This window comes from Mizuhopecten yessoensis, unplaced genomic scaffold, assembly GCF_002113885.1.
Source record: "Mizuhopecten yessoensis strain PY_sf001 unplaced genomic scaffold, ASM211388v2 scaffold815, whole genome shotgun sequence".
Lineage (NCBI taxonomy): Eukaryota > Metazoa > Mollusca > Bivalvia > Pectinida > Pectinidae > Mizuhopecten > Mizuhopecten yessoensis.
Window position 1 is genome coordinate 76,864 of NW_018403735.1, and position 18,833 is coordinate 95,696.

General features: G+C 37.1%; 1 protein-coding gene across 3 annotated transcripts in view; it reads right to left on the reverse strand.

Moving 5' to 3' along the window:
• LOC110453009 (tyrosine-protein phosphatase non-receptor type 13-like) overlaps positions 1-18,833 on the reverse strand; it is a 60,030-nt gene that overhangs the window by 14,615 nt on the left and 26,582 nt on the right. For 2 of the 3 annotated variants that reach the window (XM_021501824.1, XM_021501816.1), the window contains 19 exons: positions 15,888-15,981; positions 15,599-15,673; positions 15,078-15,246; positions 14,403-14,553; positions 13,658-13,949; positions 13,389-13,439; positions 12,808-13,028; positions 12,000-12,091; positions 11,627-11,697; positions 11,149-11,225; positions 9,574-9,734; positions 8,276-8,335; positions 7,344-8,051; positions 6,953-7,067; positions 6,579-6,663; positions 6,128-6,221; positions 5,065-5,808; positions 4,618-4,835; positions 3,724-3,807 (listed from right to left, as the gene is read on the reverse strand). In XM_021501824.1, the coding sequence (XP_021357499.1) occupies positions 3,724-3,807; positions 4,618-4,835; positions 5,065-5,808; positions 6,128-6,221; positions 6,579-6,663; positions 6,953-7,067; positions 7,344-8,051; positions 8,276-8,335; positions 9,574-9,734; positions 11,149-11,225; positions 11,627-11,697; positions 12,000-12,091; positions 12,808-13,028; positions 13,389-13,439; positions 13,658-13,949; positions 14,403-14,553; positions 15,078-15,246; positions 15,599-15,673; positions 15,888-15,981 (3,562 nt within the window). The remainder of the gene's footprint in view (positions 1-3,723; positions 3,808-4,617; positions 4,836-5,064; positions 5,809-6,127; positions 6,222-6,578; positions 6,664-6,952; positions 7,068-7,343; positions 8,052-8,275; positions 8,336-9,573; positions 9,735-11,148; positions 11,226-11,626; positions 11,698-11,999; positions 12,092-12,807; positions 13,029-13,388; positions 13,440-13,657; positions 13,950-14,402; positions 14,554-15,077; positions 15,247-15,598; positions 15,674-15,887; positions 15,982-18,833) is intronic. The other variant, XM_021501832.1, reaches the window with a different exon arrangement.

Here is an 18,833-nt window from a genome sequence, read left to right on the forward strand (position 1 = left end):
ATTCTAATATTATTCATCACAGATGTTGGAACATGTTCTGATTTCTTTAAGAAGAAATTAAATTTCCAGGTTCTTGCCATTTGCTAAAAGCATAAAAAAAACATGTAAAATAAAATAGCTGACAAACATTCTACTTACAGGATAAAGCCTAGTACCTGTACTGCATTTGTAACATAATGGTTACAGCCTTGAATAAGTGATAGATTATGACCAAAGATGACAGTCCTCACATGGTAACCACTAAGTGGCCTAGAAGCTTAAACTCTACAGTCAATTGTTGGATTTAATGTTTTTTTAATTAGCTCAGCACTAAACCTGGTACTAAGAAATCAGTGCTTAAAAAAACCAATAAGTAATAAAAAATATATCAAAATGTAAAATGAATAAAAGCATGCAGGAGCTATCAGCATGCAGAAGACAAATCTAGAAAAAGTGCTGAAAATGTATCAATCATACAAACAAGTAAACATTGGCTAAAATTGAACATAATCATTAAACTGTCATGATCTTGCTCCTAGTGAACCCATCCCTACATCAAGTTCCTTCACTTAAACCGTCATGTAAAAAGAAAATACCTTAATGTTCCCAGTAAACCCCTCCTACACTGAACATATTACCTGGTATGTTCCTCCTATGGCACCATGCACTAACGATACCTTAATATTCCCAGTAAACCCATTCTGACACATATTCCTCTAATAGGTTATAGCATCTCATCATGAACTAACTCGTACCATATCTTCCACATAAACACATTACTTCACATTTTCCTCTCACAACTACATGTACCTACTCATCATATGTATGTAATACTTTACCTAAATAAGTATCAAATGATGATGATAACTCAATGATAATCTAGATTTCATACTCGATTAGTCTAAAGTTCTATCCTTTAAAATCTGACATAAACACAAGTGAGAAAATTGTTCACTGAGCATGAACTGAAGTTGTAAAACTACATATGTCGGACTTAAAGTAGATTTTTCCTGCTACAACATTCCATAAATCTTTGCATTATTACAACATACAATGCATGACTGTACCAGGTATTTAACTAAAACATTAAGCTGTGTATTAAACATTCCTGTATCTCACTCATTATGAAACCACTAATATTAGTACAGGGAACAAATGTACAACTTAAATACAGGTACATATGTATCTTAAATTGACATGTGGTATCTGACCGCAACGTGATGGAAATTATGTGTTTAGATAAACAGTGCTCTTACTAACATTTAGGTTGAAATGTATATATTGCTTCATTACTTTGTTGTCAAGTAAAACACCAAATGTCATATATTTTGCACATTAACTTAGTCATGTGATATGACCTACTGTGACGTCATCAAATGAATGACGTCAGATTATAATATGACATTGAAATAAAGACAATAGATATGGAGTAAATATCACAAGTTTCAGTATTTAAGCGTGGAAAAGTGTGGTTTAGCAACATTCACAAAAACCTTTATCATGTCAAAATAGTAACTTAAATTACTTTTCTATTTCTTATGATATTTATGGTACTTGTAACAATATTTGTTTTTCCTTTTATCAAAATTACAATGAAAATTCTTAGACTTGATTCATAATGTCATATGAAATAGAAATAAACCTATGTAAGATCACACAATTATACAGTGAACCTGTTATAGTTTTTAAAATGTAACATTTTCCAATTGTATAATTTTCCAATTTATTCAAAGCAATGTTTTGGTCCCATGTAAATCATTATTAAGAGATCAACTGCATGAAATGAGAACCACTTATATATTAGGAATCCACATTTAAAACTCACTATTTGAGTTATTATCATCTCAACTGAACCTGCATTAAAAGGGCTGGTCGGGGAAAAAATTACAAAATAAATGGGTCTAAATGCGTTCTCTGGCCTTCCAAAAGTTATACCACAGCAATATGATGGTTGAGTTCTGCTTGCAATGTCCAGTTTTGACCACTGAAATCTCGGGGAAGCCCCGCGTAAATTTAGCGCAGATCTATTTATATATGTCATGTGGTTGTTTCAAAAGTAAGGCAGTGAAGATAACAACAATAGCACGCCGTCATGTGCCATGTTGGACTCAACCAGCGGACAAGACAGCAATACTATACGTAAATAATTGTTTTCAAGGGTCATGTATGATGCAAGTGTAGCATTCCTACCTATATGTTGTTGTTATATATAACGGTTTTGATACCTTGTGCCTGTCATGACTTTTGCGTGCATCTTTTTCTTTCGCCGCGATGTTTACATTTGGCCTCGTTGATGACGCGCGTGCGGTAAAATTACATCACTGATCTGTGTCAATTGAGAGTTTTAGACTGTCAGGTGACGATTTAGGATTTCTTTAATATAATTATAGCTTTTAATCTTAGGGAGTGAATTTCAGCAAAATTTGAATCGGTATATTTCATAAGAAGGTATTTTAAACATGTGTATGCCATTTTAGCAAATATGACATTTTTTTCCCCCGACCAGCCCCTTTAATTACCTGCAATACAAGACCACTACATGGAGTTCACAAAGGTGATCTCCGAATACATGTTTGACTGTACAGTTTACTGTATATAGGTGAAACATTCCAACAATTTCAATGTTATGAAGATTTTGCTGAATATATAAAATGTTTGATAATTAGAATCCCTTAACTGAAAACAATTTGGATTGTTTACATCCTTCTGTCAGTGCAGTACCAAGCATATATACAGTTTACTCCAATCTCATACAGATTTGTTGTCTGATATTTGTCCCGCCAGCATGCTTGGTTACTTTAAGTATTTTGTTGAAGCAAATGCATTCATCTGTGTTATTGTAAATATATCTCTTAAGCATAATAGATTCCCCCATGTATGTTATATGTGTGTACCTGAAGTATAGAGCACAGGTGTAGTGATGTACACACACCATCCGTGCAGGTTAGACTTGTTAATAAAGTAAGGAGTACAGGGTATGTGCAGTAAAGATAATACCAATCCTACCCAGCCAATATCACCATAACAACTTGTAAAATGTTTGTGACAATTGTTCACCTGCATTTAAACCATAAATTATTGAATTAATTTGATGGTTGGTTGGTTGGTGTCAAATGACTGTCCAAAAATTATACTGTTTTTCAGATGTTGCCATCAAATTTCGTAATTATACAGTGAAACTGACTGTATAGTAATTATACAGATGATGTGGGAAATGAATTTGAAGTGAATATGATACACAGTAACACATGCGCAATATGGACAGAAATATTATATATTTTCGCTTATAACAAAGTTATGCTGAGGAATTGTCAGTGACGACAAATCCTGTAATGAATTTAATTACAGTAAATGTACACATTTTAGCGGTACGCTAATTTCAGCGCTTTTCCACTCTTAACATTGTGCTAAATTTTGACTGTGCTAATTGAAGTTTCTGTATGCAATTTCTTATTGCTTATATTGTGATTTCGCCAATTCATCAATGGGCTTTTCTGGTAAAATTTGATAATACGCTTAATTTAAGTCCACTGAAATAAGTAATTTCATAGTACAATGAAATTGTCCGTTATAAACATGTCTTACTGTAGAAGATTAACTTAGCAATGATATGGTATGACTATGTAGTAATGTGTATGATGATATACAGTAGATGAAGTCAGCAATGATAAAATAGATAACTATAAAACAGCAGCATCAGCGGCGTCTAAGAGTCACAGCAAACCTGACGGTGGTCGTACTTACAACTGCCCCCAGGGGGCGCTGGTGGGGCCGACACATCAGCAGAGTGACATGTGCTGAGGCTGCCCGCAGTGTTGCTAAAGTCTCCTGCAATGTAATCACCATGCTACTTATACTCCATGCTCCCTGTCTCTACACTTCCAAACAGTATGTTATTATGTACTTACAACTACGTTCGTATTTCTTTCTAAAGTGCTGACTCAATAAAAAACAAGGTGTTCATTTTAACACTCCTGTGCAACTCCAAAAACCAAAAGAAATTAACCATAACCTTAAGTTTTTAAACTAAAACCGTGCAGGTAAAAACATTTCTTGAAATAAAGTCATTGTCTGAAATGTGAAGCACACCATAATCCACATGCTTAGTGGTAAAACTTGTCATTAAAACATTAAAAACAAAACAAAACACAAATTAGTATGGTCACATGATAAAAAGTTCACTAACATGTTTCCAAAGTCCCAATGAATACGGTTTAGGGTATAAATATGGGATGTTAACTTGAAAGAATCACTTCAATTACAGATCAAATTCAAATAAATGAATATAAAATAAGTATACTACATACTACACTAGGAGGATAGTGACCAGTCACATGTAAGGGGAAGGTCCTGTAGTACCAGATCTACAGGGACTAACAGGCTAATGATGTATTCCCCAATCACCGGCCATTACTGAAGAAAAACAAACTAGTTTATATCTTCATTTTTGAAAATAGGCACCACTGTAGCTGTTATAGACATCTATGCTGTAAATTCCCAGATCCTGTTTTTGTATGTCATTACAATGTGCCTGTGTTGAGGACATTGAGAGTTGGTTGACAAGGTACCAGGATGAGGAGTCCATCACCAGCCTACAGACCATGCTCCCCCATCTACTACTACACAACAAACACTTACGGGCAGGCTGAGGCCTTTCACTGGATGTCCATTCACCTCCAGTATCACATCCCCCGACTTGATCCTCCCACTGTCAGCAGCAGGGCCAATAGGAAATACCTTCTTGATACACAGGAAGTTGTCTGATGCGTTGGGTGTGGGGTAGAGGTCTCGGGCATTCTGTACACTAAAGCCAAGCCCACTCCTGCCTCGCTCCAAGTCCACAGTAAACTGGTCCTCTATAAAAAGATGATAACCTTCATCATGAAATTTTTAAAAGAACATATCTTCTGGCAGAATTTCAAGTACGTTATAATCTGGCATTCATTCTGTAATCAATGAATTTGAATTTAAATGTAAATTCTTAAAGCAACTGATAAGAGTGTAAAATATTCTAAAATAGCCACTACAGGTAATATGTGACTTTTTAGAGCAATTCTGACAAGTACACAAGAGTATTATGTCTACCTGCAGTATCAAAGCTGTAGCACTGTGATCCCTCAGTGCCCTGTAGGCTGGTTGCTCCCTTGTCGTCAGATTTACAGCTGGACGGAGAGGAGTGGGATGGTCTCACCTCACTAATGGTAAGGTCCATAGACTTCTTGCTAGGTCTGGCAGCAGGTGTTACCACAGTATTTGATACTGTTTTGGGCAAGAATCTTGAACTACTACTCTTCCTAGGTAGATTAACCTCACTGTCTTCTGTAGTTGCCAGGGGTGATGACCTTGAACTGCTCCTTTTTCTCAATGGATTAGCCCCTGAGTATTGCACTGACTGTGGAGATAACCTTGAACTACTGCCCTTTCTTGACCTCCTATCCTCTTTATCTTGCATTGCTGTTCGGGGTGATGAATTTCTCCCTTCCCTTGCATGACCCTCGACATTGTCAGCTGTCGCTGCCAGTGGAGATGACCTTGAACTACTGCCCTTTCTCATCTTGTTACTACCACCACTGCCTAGCACTGAAGTGGATGTCTGCATCACATCTACAGGCACTGACTTTGCTCGACTACCCTTGCTCGAGTTGCTGGTTTGTAGTGGTTGTGGTGCTGGTGATGACCTATTGGACTTGGACACTCCCTTTGCAGCTGGGAACTGACCTCTTTCCATCACCAACTTGCTGATGGGAGGGGCGCGACACAAGGCTTCCACTGCCTGTTTGTGAGTCTTTCCAACAAGGCTCTCGCCATCCACAGACAGAATTCGGTCCCCTGTAACCAGGCAATGGTGTATAACTGTCATACACACAATACAGCTAACACCCTTACTAGGAACATTTTACTTATAACTAGAATGTCTTTGAGACTAGTCTCACAAACATTTAACTCTCTAACATAAAGGAACCAATTCCTAGTGTCTCTTGTATTCTGTAAATCTAAGAATTACACAAATATTAAATCCAAGTTCCATACATTTACAATGCTTACAAAAATATATAAGTTAATATGTGTATAATGTTAAGTAAACATTTCATAAAGTTGAACCTTGCAATTCCAATTACTCCATGGTACACACTTCTAATATAACCACCTCTTTTAATACAGCCCTCCAGTTCTGCAGCACTGCCAGGTATCAGGGACTTAACGAAGATCCCTCCTTGTCTTACAGACGTGTTCACACCTCCCTGAAACACAAACAACAGACTTGTATACCTCTTTCTAATCACAAGCAACATGTTTCAATGTTAACTACATAAAGAATAGGTTTCAACCCTGCTAATGACACTACTGGACAAGCATTGGTTTACATCCTTTCCTACAACACAAATGACAGGTATTCACCCTTCCGACATCAATAACTACAGCTTTCAGTACTCAAAAGAAGGTGCTCACCCTAAATATCTCTAGTTAAAACAATAGAATCAGGCTCTCTTTACAGGCAATACAACTAATGTATATTTATAGTCATGGACTATTGTGGCACTGTTCCTTTACTGTATATCAATTACACAAGATTTTTAGATTTCATTTGTTTTACATACAGTTACATTAAGTCCAAAGCTTCCGTCCTTTTTCTCCAGGAAAACCTCAAACACATCACCAGGCTGGAAATCATCACTATTCACACTGAAATCAAAAATACCCATATACATCAGTATTGTCAACTGTTAAACATTTACACAGTTGGATAATATCAAATGTACAAAATGTTAGTTCCAATTTGTAGCAATTACAATACCACTGACCTTTACCTATGACCTTCACATCATTAAAAAGGTCATTGTCTTTTACCCCTGTGATCTTTGTATCAATGACAATATCAATAAACTTTACCTTTGACCTTTGTTCCAATGAACTTTACCCCTGTGCCCTTTATTTCAATGGCTATTACAGACTCTCCACAGTCTATACTGACCTAGATGTACTGGTGGTCCTTTGCTGCCCTTGCCTGTGTGTCCTTGGCCTACTTCTTGGTTTCACAGCTTCCTTAGTTACACCAAGGTCGGAGTCTGTTCTTGACCCGACCTCACCTACAATAATTACCATAGTCACAAGGTAACATGTACTGCAGCTTTTTATGCATCTGTCCCACAGTTTATGTTAAATGTATACTTGATTTACAATGAAGTTACTTAAAAAATTATATTTGACAACACTGCAAGATTGTTTAAATGAAAGATATTGTAGTCTTCAAAAAAAATTCTTTACACCTCATTTTTTTTTATCAGCATTGTGTTCTAATATAAGGACCCCTATTTTAAAGGGAAAGAGCACAGGCTGAGTTGGTCGGCCTGGCTGATACCCACCATACTTCTGCTTGTTAAGGTCCAAATGAAGTTCTGCTACCACTTCACCATGAATGGAGTCCACATGAGATGTACTGTTCACTGAAGTTATATGTGGATTCCTATATTTAGATTTGCTTTCAGAGTTCAATGGAATGTTAGAAACTGTAGCTGAATTTAACACTAACTGGTCCGATGGAGAATGATAATGATGATTCATAGAATTAACTGCTGCTTCAACAGGTAGTTCAGTAACCTCTTCCTCTGTTCCAGGAAGATAATCGTCTGAATAACGTGATAATTGTGAATAGAGTTTAACATCATAGGGATTAGAATTTGAAAGTCTGAGTTTTTCACGGGTTATGGGATCATCATGTTCTCTGCGGCGGAGAGAGCCGGGGCACTTGACCTGGGAGATAAGAAGTTTGACCTGAGAGCCCGATTCTCGGATCATCTGTACCGCAGTGTGGTGCTGACGACCTTCCAAGCTCTGGTCGTTTATGGCAATTATCCTGTCCCCTGGGCGGATCCTTCCGTCGCTATTGGCAGGGCCTCCATGGGTGACAGACTTGACAAAGATGCCTAGGTCCAGCTTACTGGTACTCTCCCCACCGACAATGGTGATCCCAAATCCTGTGTTGGGGTCCTTCCCCAGCACAACCTCAAAGATATGTCTATCAGGCTGTTCTGGGGACACCTCACTGCTGTTCAGGCGGTGTTGTAACGTGGCTGTAAACAGTAAGATATATTACAACTCCTGAAAATATTATATACATCTATAAAAGTTGGTGGCAAAACAACATAGGGCATAACTAACTTCCTAAACAACATAGTACAGATACTTTACCCTAAGCATGACATTGCACTGCTATATAGCAGGGGCATAAATATAGTTACAATGATCACATTGAGGGGTTTCTCTGAAATAAGCTGTGACAAAACTTTACACTTACCACTGATACTTTCATTGAGCACTGACTCGTCGACCAAATCCACGGACTGAGTGGTCATTCCTGTGAATAAAAACATTCAGTGTGATACAGTTCTGATGCGTAAATATATTCATCAAATTGTCTTACTATGAGACAACATAAAAGATTCTAGGATATTACCCCCAAATCAAGCTTTAAATCACTTAAAAATTCAGAAAAAAGCAAACTGCAAAATCCATTGATTGATTCTTCAGCTACATTAACTTGCCCACTATATATAAGACAGGCAGACTCCCTGAACCTACTACTTCAACAAGCCCAACATTGTTGCAATGTGACCTCTGACCTAACAAATTTTACTTGCAAATCTTGGTTAAGTGTCATGTCACTGTAGCACATCTACATTGGTCTATGAGGCTCCTCCTTCTGTACCTTTTAATCCTCAGTTACTTTGTTTTGATATATATCTTTTAGTGCAGTACATAACCATACTTCTTGTTTATAATACAGTTACACCTTTTTCGTAACCCTTCTCCCTAATTACTTACAGTACAGGAGCTTCCTGTGCCCCTCCCTCTGTTTACCTAGGACAGGAGCTTCCTGTGCCCCTCCCTCTGTTTACCTAGGACAGGAGCTTTCTGTGCCCCTCCCTCTGTTTACCTAGGACAGGAGCTTCCTGTGGCCTCTCCCTCTGTTTACCTAAGACAGGAGTTTCCTGTGCCCCTCCCTCTGTTTACCTAGGACAGGAGCTTCCTGTGGCCTCTCCCTCTGTTAAACTAGGACAGGAGCTTCCTGTGGCCTCTCCCTCTGTTTACCTAGGACAGGAGCTTCCTGTGGCCTCTCCCTCTGTTTACCTAGGACAGGAGCTTCCTGTGCCCCTTCCTCTTTTTACCTAGGACAGGAGCTTCCTGTGCCCCTCCCTCTGTTTACCTAGGACAGGAGCTTCCTGTGGCCTCTCCCTCTCTTTAACTGATGCATGAAATTCCTATTGCCTCTCCTTCTCTGTACTTAGTAACGAAACTACCTTGGCCCCTCTTTCTGTTTACCTATAGTACAAGAGCTTCATGTGGCCCCTTCGCCTGTTTACCTAGTACAGGAGTTTCCTATGGCCATTTCCTCTGTTTACCTAGTACACGAGCTTCCTGTGGCCCCTCCCTCTGTTTACCTAGTACAAGAGCTCCCTGTGGCACCACCCTCTGTTTACCTAGTACAGGAGCTCTCTGTGGCCCTTCCCTGTTTACCTAGTACAGGAGCTTCCTGTGGCCCCTTCCTCTGTTTACCTAGTACACAAGCTTCCTGTGGCCCCTTCCTCTGTTTACCTAGTACACGAGCTTCCTGTTGCCCCTCCCTGTGTATCTCTTCAAGAATATCGCCTGTGGATGCAGCATGTGTAGGGCCTCGTCGTTTGTGGACGGGCAATGCATACTTTTCACGCAGGTCCATCATGCTGACACTGGTATCTGCCCTGTATGGCGGGGGGCTACATAACACATGCAATAAAATGTATACCATACAATCAAAACATGCTCAAATCACTCAGTAGGTACCAGATCTCAGCATCCTAGAGAAAAAAACAAGTCTTGCATAACCATTAATATTTTATACATGCCAAATGCCAAATAACATTTATTTGATTATTCTGGAATTATAAATGAGGTCATATTTCAAAAGAATCAGTTCAACATGCATTTGATCGGTCACCTGGATTGTGTCTTTTGAAAAATTACCAGAATTATTATACAGTTTTAAAGATGCCATGCCAAGCAATCATTAGTTATAGGTATTCATCAAGTTATGATCAATGTATTATTAGAAAAAGAAACAGCATTCTGTTATATCAGGATCAAATAACAAATAACATGACCATATTAAAAGTTCCTTGACAAGATGCACATACACCTCAACCAAATCAAAACATCTTCGGGTAAGTCAAGTATTCTCCTTACACAACAGAACTCTCTTGGGTGGATTGCTTTTATCAAAACAGGTAGGTGCAGAATTTTCTTTATAAAACAGGATGCCAGAGGATGGGTTATTAGCTTAAGTACTCTCTATCAACAGGACTCACTGGTGTGGGTAACATTATTTTTTTTTAATATCTTTCTGGAATAGGTCCGTTATTTTCTTTCAAAATAGGTCTTTTTTCAATTTGGCCTAGTTAGTGTCTTCACAAACAACTGTTTGTTTTCATTATATACAGCTGGAGCATTCCACAGACCCAAGGAAGTTCATGTAAACTTGTCAAATATTTCCTGTTAGACAATCATAGGAAAAACTAGAATCCCTGTTTCATGCTTTTGTTGCTGTGGAGCCCTATTACATTTTTCGTGTAACAGACTGAAGAAATTTCCACTGAAGAAAAGCACAATATAGGGAAACGAAAAAAAACACATGAATTATGGGTTGTCATGGTAACAAAAGGACAGGGTTTACATATGTTAATCAGACTTCAGTACACACAAAACAGCAGCCTACAGAGGTTACAAACCTTCCATGATCTCTAAACCTACTGAAGACATAATTCAATACATGCCAGGACTACAGATTTATTACGCCATAAAGCATCGCATACATGAGGTTTTATCAATATCAATATCGTAACATATTGACATCCAACATTTCAATACTTCTGTTTGAGATGAATGCTTCTCAGTACAAATTCAATTTACCTGTATTTCGAAATTAAAATAATTATTATCCAAAATCAAAACAAACTAGATTGGGTTTTATTCTTTATACTCTGAAACAGGTAAATTAAGGAAATTGGATTGGTAGAGGCTGCACAACTAAAAAGCAACCAACAATTTTCTCATTCTCTTTACAAGGTATCAGCAAATCCATGTACATACAATCACACACCCATGCAGAATTGGTGACACATTCTAGTTACTTACAGTAAGTATGGGATTGGTTGTCTGTCAGTAGTCATAGCAACAACTACACTGTGTCCATCTTCACTTTCAAAACTTGCCTATAAACAGTGAAAATGTAACATTTTATTTAACATAAAGAATTAACCAGTAACCTAGCAACTTATTCTTGTGTACAACATGACCTACATAGCTACCTCCCCAGTTATGTCTGATTTTATTTGGTTTTGTTTTATTTAATGTTCTATCAACAGCTAAAGTCATTTAAGGATGTGCCTCCATGTGTTTTGTGGTAGTGCGGATCTGATGCCGACTTTATAGTGCTATCTCACTGAACTGCCATGCTGAAAGCACCAAGCAAAGCATTCTGCCTAGTCAAATTGTACTGACAACGGGTGAACCAGTATAAAATGAATATAGTACCTCCCCTGTTATGTAATAATAAATGTGCAATATGACCTATATAATTACCTCCCCTGTTATGTATATAAAGAATGCATACCTGTGGACTTTCGTCCTCTTCCAAGTCTACAGCCTGGGTCTCAAACGTTGACTCAGTATCCATAGACAGATCTGTTAGAGATGGCATTATGATATAAAGTTTACACAAGTTTACAGAAAAATAGTCCAGTTTACACCAGCATTTTCTAGCAATCAGTCCATTCTAGTAATTAGCCCATGTGTGCTATTCTAGTTCTGTAATAATACCACCACTACATTGTGTCGGTGATCTTGTATTTGCCACCTGGGCTTATTGTAGGATAGCTACGCTACCAATATCATCTGAAAAATAGTTTTGGACAATCATCAAGAGATTACAATAAATACTAAATCTTTGGTAGATTTCAATGGAAGTTGAGAAGTATCTGACTCACCCAAACCTTGGGCATCCAACTGTGCCTCTCTGGCCTTCATCTTAAGCTGAAATCGGTGTTGCATGGTGGAAAACTGCAGCAGGTACCGTCCCCTGTAAACAAAGAACACTTACAATGATATCTGTATAATGAAATGTTAAAATGAATCCAAACTTGAATAAAGGATTATGAACTGAAATTAAATATTTTTTTTTTATACAGTACTGCAAATAAGGACATTTTTTGAGAAGTACTATTCCATAAGCTGCTGTTTCCTCAACATTTCATTCTGACAGTTTACAATGGGTATGTGTCAGTATGAAACCATGTACATTACACTAAAACAGGTGTACTATTAACACACAGCAACATTATCTGATGGTCACAAAACAGAAACATTTGTCTATATGTTCTAATAGAAGATTAGGTTAGTGGGGTTTTTCAAAATGACTTTGGAATTTATAGAAATGTGTTTAAGAAATGATCAACATAATTATGTTAATGTATTATGGTGGAATATATAATGAGGGTGAGAAACTGTTGGGAAAATAATTGATGAAGGCCACTTCAGCCCGAAATAATTATTTTTGCAACATTTTCGAATCCCAAGTTATATATTCCACCAAAATATACAAACACATATGTTGATTAGATCTATTCTACATATGAAAATGAAACTGAATATCCTTTACGTCGACTTTAGTGCCCAGCAGGTGAGGTGACCTAGATAACCTAACATGTAAATAGCACCATTTTTATGCACGTTCAAACATCGGTCATGTGATGCCTTTCCATTCCACCAACAAGATGATGTAAGTGCCAGCCTTACTTGCGGTAGCTGTTGGTGTAGTAATTCATCTTTGTAGGTTTGCCCTGACCATGGTCTGGTTTGGGTTGGATGCTGAAGCGACGCTTGTTGAATGATATCTTCTGGACCATGTTCCATGCGTACTGTTGGTCGATGGCACGCTGTAGGCCCTGGTTCTCGGCCAGCACCATACATTTGACTGTGATTCCCATCCACATAACACTTGTAGTGTCACTCTTGTTCTGGGGAAATCAACAAAAGCAACAATGTTACCATGCACTTACTTTATCAGAGATTATTTTGAGATCAAGATTATATTTGGATATAACAACATTTTTTTCACCAAAATGTTGTGACTTTTCCCCCAATTGAAATGTACTTTTGGAAACAGTAAAGAAAAGAAATAATTATTTCAATGTCATAATCTACATTATTTTGTTTTCCTTAAACTTCCATCTGATGAAATTTTTTGTATGATGACTTACAGATTTATATGGTGGCCCCTTAAGTGACACAGTAAATATATATAAGCTGATGATTCCTCCAGAACATACAAAGCTGTTCACTAAAAGTATGAAAATTTATGTTTGTGTTATGCCTACCTTCAGCAGTTTGTAGAAGTGGACTCCGTACTCTGGTAATTGTTGGGCTATCTGTAAATTAAGCATAAAAATTACAAACTATCACAACGTTGTTACAATATGCCATTGTCAAATGTAAGAATATATTTAAATATTATTGCACAATTATCTTTTTGTACCAACATTATTATAAACTCAATCTGTCAAAATCTCCCAACATAAAAACCTTTATTTTATTTTCATTTATCTAGAATCAATTGAATTTTTACTTTTGGACCAGCCCTCTTTACCTTGATGAATTCCAGTTCACCCTTCGTCTCGCCCATGCCTGCTGCCCTCTGGTGGAAGTCTGGGGTGTTGTCCCGGATGTAGCCGATGCCCACACGCTTTACTATCCTCTGTGGGTAGTAGTGCTCTGCCATGAAGTAGTTTCGCCCCATGGTGTCATGGTCATAGTCACCATACTCCACCTGTAGAGCGAGGGCTGACAGTGTGAGGGCTTTGTCCTCGTTACACATGGTGCGCTCCTCCAGTAAGTCATGGCGGAGTTGTAAGTACAACAAGTGCCGTGAGATTTGGTGCCTGTTGAGTAAATCAGGGTTTACTTAGAAGAGATGTTCATGTATCATTGTTCATAATTGATGTACAATTCAATATATGATACAATATACAATAGAATGTATTTTATTTTAGTGACATGTACATGCATTATAATTTCATACTTATAATACTTAATTAATAAACATTTCTAGGACCAAACCCAAAGGGTATATAAGTCACTTTTATTTACCTTGTATATTAACCTGCAGACTTTAACGATAATGATATACATGTCATTGTTCATAATTTACATACATAGTTAAGTCTTTTGTTTAAGTTTGGTGAAGTTTATAAGGTGGAAAGAAAGTCAGAATGAAAGAATGGATGAAGAGATCTATATAATCGTTGAAACTGCATCATTTATTAATTAACTAAAGATATATAAGAATGATTATATTATATATAATTCAAATATTATGTGAATTACAATCCTACCTGAAGAGGAGAATGTTGTCAGGGTAGAACTTGACACGGAGGTACAGAGTGAAGGTGATAGTAGGCAGGTTGCCTTTCCACCCCTCCTTCCAGCCGTCTGGTGCCACTTTGTGTAGCTTCATCTCAGGGTCCACAAAGAAGTGCTCTCCATCTACACAACAAAGTAACAGTGGCTACAAGGACACACACATACTGACTGTATAAAATTAACTTTCCCAGCAGTGTAATATCTGTGGGCTGTGTATATACAGTATTACAACAACAGAAAGATGACATGTTTTTTTTCCTTTACCAGTACATGTAATGTTTTATTTTACAGAATTTCAAACATGTATTATGTCCAAAGTATGATATCCGCTGATCATGTTTTTATGACTTACCACTGACATAGTCGGTATGATATCCGCTGATCATGTTTTCGTGACTTACCACTGACATAGTCAGTATGATATCCGCTGATCATGTTTTCATGACTTACCACTGACATAGTCAGTATGATATCTGCTGATCATGTTTTCGTGAATTACCACTGACATAGTCTACATCTTACCATGTTTTTGGTTTTTTTACTTATCACTGACAGTCTTATCTAGTTCATCACCTGATCATGATCCGTATTTTTGACTTGTCAATGACATACTCTTCATCTGATCATGTATATTTTGTTTTACTTACCACTGACATAGGTGAGACCAAAGAAGAAGAATTCAGGTAGTTCTATGTGTGTGATGACCGACTCAAACAGCTGCTGACCGGTGGTGCTGGGGTCACACATGACTTCCAACTTCTGACCAGTTAGAAGGACTATTACAACCCGCCTTGCATGAGATGGGTTCTTAAGGCTCTGTGGAGAGAAACATATAACATAAAAACATCTGGCTTAGCCATGTCTGTTGTAGAGTCAAATTCATCTGATGAACTAGATACTAATTTACAAAATACACAGGCCATATATTAAATCAGATATATTTCTTGTTTTTAATTCTAAACTTATTTTTCTTAAAATCATTAGTTGCTGCCTCTTCTATTTAATTAATCAAGATTTATTGAAATTTTTTTGAATGATGAAATATTGATTTTTTAATATTATTTAATAAGGAAAACTGTCTTAACATTGACTATGTTAACAAGGTAATCTTTGTGGGATGCAATGTTAACAATTCATTAGATGTTGCAGACTTGACTACAAGACTTACCTCCCCTTGTAAAGGAATTGGCACTCGAATGATTGGTTTGCTGGCTTTGTGAACAAACTCTGGACCATAATATTCCTGTAAACAGTAAGTATACACATTTTCTTCTATTAAAATATGTTCCTTGATGGCTATACCAAACAAATAATAAAACTTATTGTAGAGATTCATGAAAGTTTACAAGTAAATATGCATATAAAAAGATTAAAATAGGAATTAAAAACAAAATTAATCATACAGAATAAAAATAATTTGACAAAATGTCAGTATTTTGCCCTAGGAGAACACTGACCCTGGGTGTCCGTGGTGATGTGTTGGTGTGAGGAACTCTGACCTTGGCCTTGGCACCCCTCTCTGGCAGTGAATGGTGACCTTGATCAGTGGATCTGAAATACAGGACAGGGTTAAAATTTACACAGATTTTTTATGACATCCTTTATAGCTATCTTTTAATTAAATCAAACAATATCACTATTAATCTATTGTATGTTCATGTAATGTCAGGATTCCAGATATATAACGAGTTGGTATCTCTTCCATACCTACTCCCAACTGAATTTGCATCAATGCTAATAATGATAGGGATAGCTGTAGAAAGGTAATGCTGTACAATACATTTACTTGATACTTGATTACTTGTGCCACTTTTGTTGCATTTCTTGGATGAAATCCAACTAATGGTAATATAAATAAAAATCTGGTAATATCATTGGCAGTGTTTCTGATATGCAGGAAATCCTTTTGTTACATAGGCCCGAGATTATACACATATACACTGATGAAACCCGCCACGTCCATTACTTATATCAAAGGAAAATAGGACTGTAATTACACAATGGGAAACTAAAAATACTTCTGACATTTTGAGGTTATTAAATGTTAAATAAACAGTTTTGGGACCACGAGTCCGCTGAATACAGGGATAGTGTATTACATACTGGCAGCAGGATAACATTACAGAATGTTATGTATGACTCATGCCCAGGAGAATCTCCGTGTAGCTCCATCAGGTCCCGCCCTACCATCCCAGTCTCACTGATACAACCCTGAACATGTCACCCTCTCTCCTATAAAGCTGTCTACTATTCTTACTCAACAGTTACAGTGATGTATGAGCCTAAATCTAACATTCAGAAGTTATAATGAAACCCTATATAAATACATTAAAACTTTTTGAAGTGAACTACACAAGACAGATAGTTCATTGAAGTAATGGTCTAATTAGTGTTTCATGTCTAAGTTATCATCTTTATGTTGTAAAAGTATGCCAGATTATGTATTTCCCCTCCCAAAGTTAATGGTCAATTATAGGTCTGATTGGTGTCAGAGACTTGTTCCTCCTACAAACAACCTTCACTAATAAACATCGAGCCACATCACCTCATCATAATACACACATACTAATCATCATACACACAGTAACAGCCAACAAAATCCCAATACACACAAGTACACATCATCTTACACACAGTAACAGCCAACAAAATCTCGTTACACACAAATATATCTCATCTTATAGACACAGCATTTTAGGCTCACAGCATTTCATCATACACACATACACTTTATCTAACACACAAATCTCATTAAACACACATACACCTCATCCAGCACACAGAATGGCCCACAAAATCTCCTCATACACAAATAGATCCCATCTTTCACACAGCAATTTAGTCTCACATCAATTCGTCATACACACATGCACCTCATCTAACACACAGAATGGCCCACAAAATCTCATTTAACACACATATACCTCATCCAAAAACACCCAGAACGGCCCACAAAATCTCATTATATACAAATGCTCACATCCACTAGCACAGGGAGTAACAGCCAAAATCAACTCGCAATACACACAGTAATATTATAAAGGAACTCATTATACACACATACATATGTACACCTCAACTTACACACAGTAACGGCTCACATCTATTCATCATATATACATGAACCTTATCTTACACACAGTAATGGGCCACATCAACTCCGCACAGAGTAACAGCCAAAATCAAGTCATCGTACACACAGGAAATGGGCCACATCAACTCCTCATTATCATACACACAGGTATGGTCCTTATTACATCATCATACACAAACATATTATATAGATCTCATCATACAAAATTACAAGTAAATCACACTGCATGTCGTGTACAAGAATACAATCAAATACTTTTTGTAATCAAAATGCATTTTCCAGATTCCTGTATAAGACTTAATCACTTTATAGTGTGGTGGGAATGAGAATTACTGCATGGTGAACTGGTGATGTACTCAATACACTGGCATTGAGTACACATTATTAATCAATGTTATATCTGAAATAACTGAGGGCAGAGCAAGCCTGACATTAGCCCAATCTGGTGCCAGCATCAAGGAGATGAGGTTTTTTGGTTCACTGATAATTCCGATGTTTCCTGCCCCCTAGACGTGCATCTATGAGATACTAGAAAGTCTTTCACTGGCCTACCTGAGATGAACCTTACTGGTTCAAGAGGCTTTTAAGTCCTCATAGAAATGTAAGGTTTAATAAGATACTAATCTCTATCTCATTCCTTACTAAATTCCAGCCAACAGACAATTCAGATACATTGCCGTATCCCACATGTTTCACATACACTACCTTAAATCTTTGACCAGATAACGAGGTCCTTCACATTTCATATACAATTTCCTTCTCTATTTTACTCTTTTTTTTCAAATTTTTCTTTATCATTTTTAACTAATAATCTTGTTCCTAAGAAGGAAATATCTGCAATTTCAAAACAGCCTTTCACTTTTATATTCAATTTTTATCATCCATGAACATATTGGGTTGTTTCCACATATTGGCACGCTACAGGGCCCGCATTAGTTACAATGTATATGACTTTCACATTCATGGTTAAATACTACTAATGTAAATATATATCTATACTGAGTCAGTATTCAACACTGCCCATGTTATAAAGTAACATGGTATTTGATAATGCTTGCAGTTTGTACCACAATATCCTGTAACATTGTGAATCATTGTAGCCTTTACCAATTCACCATGAAAGTTTATACATGTATATATATAAAATGCCATGAACTACATCAGTGTTCAGAGCAAGCCTTAACGTAATGATAGGACCTGATGGCTCCACAATTTTCTACAGCTGTGAGGGCACAAAGGATACATTTTACATCTCTTCTTCCCGATAATAGATAAAATAGCAACATCACTTTCCCTTCTCACCAAATAT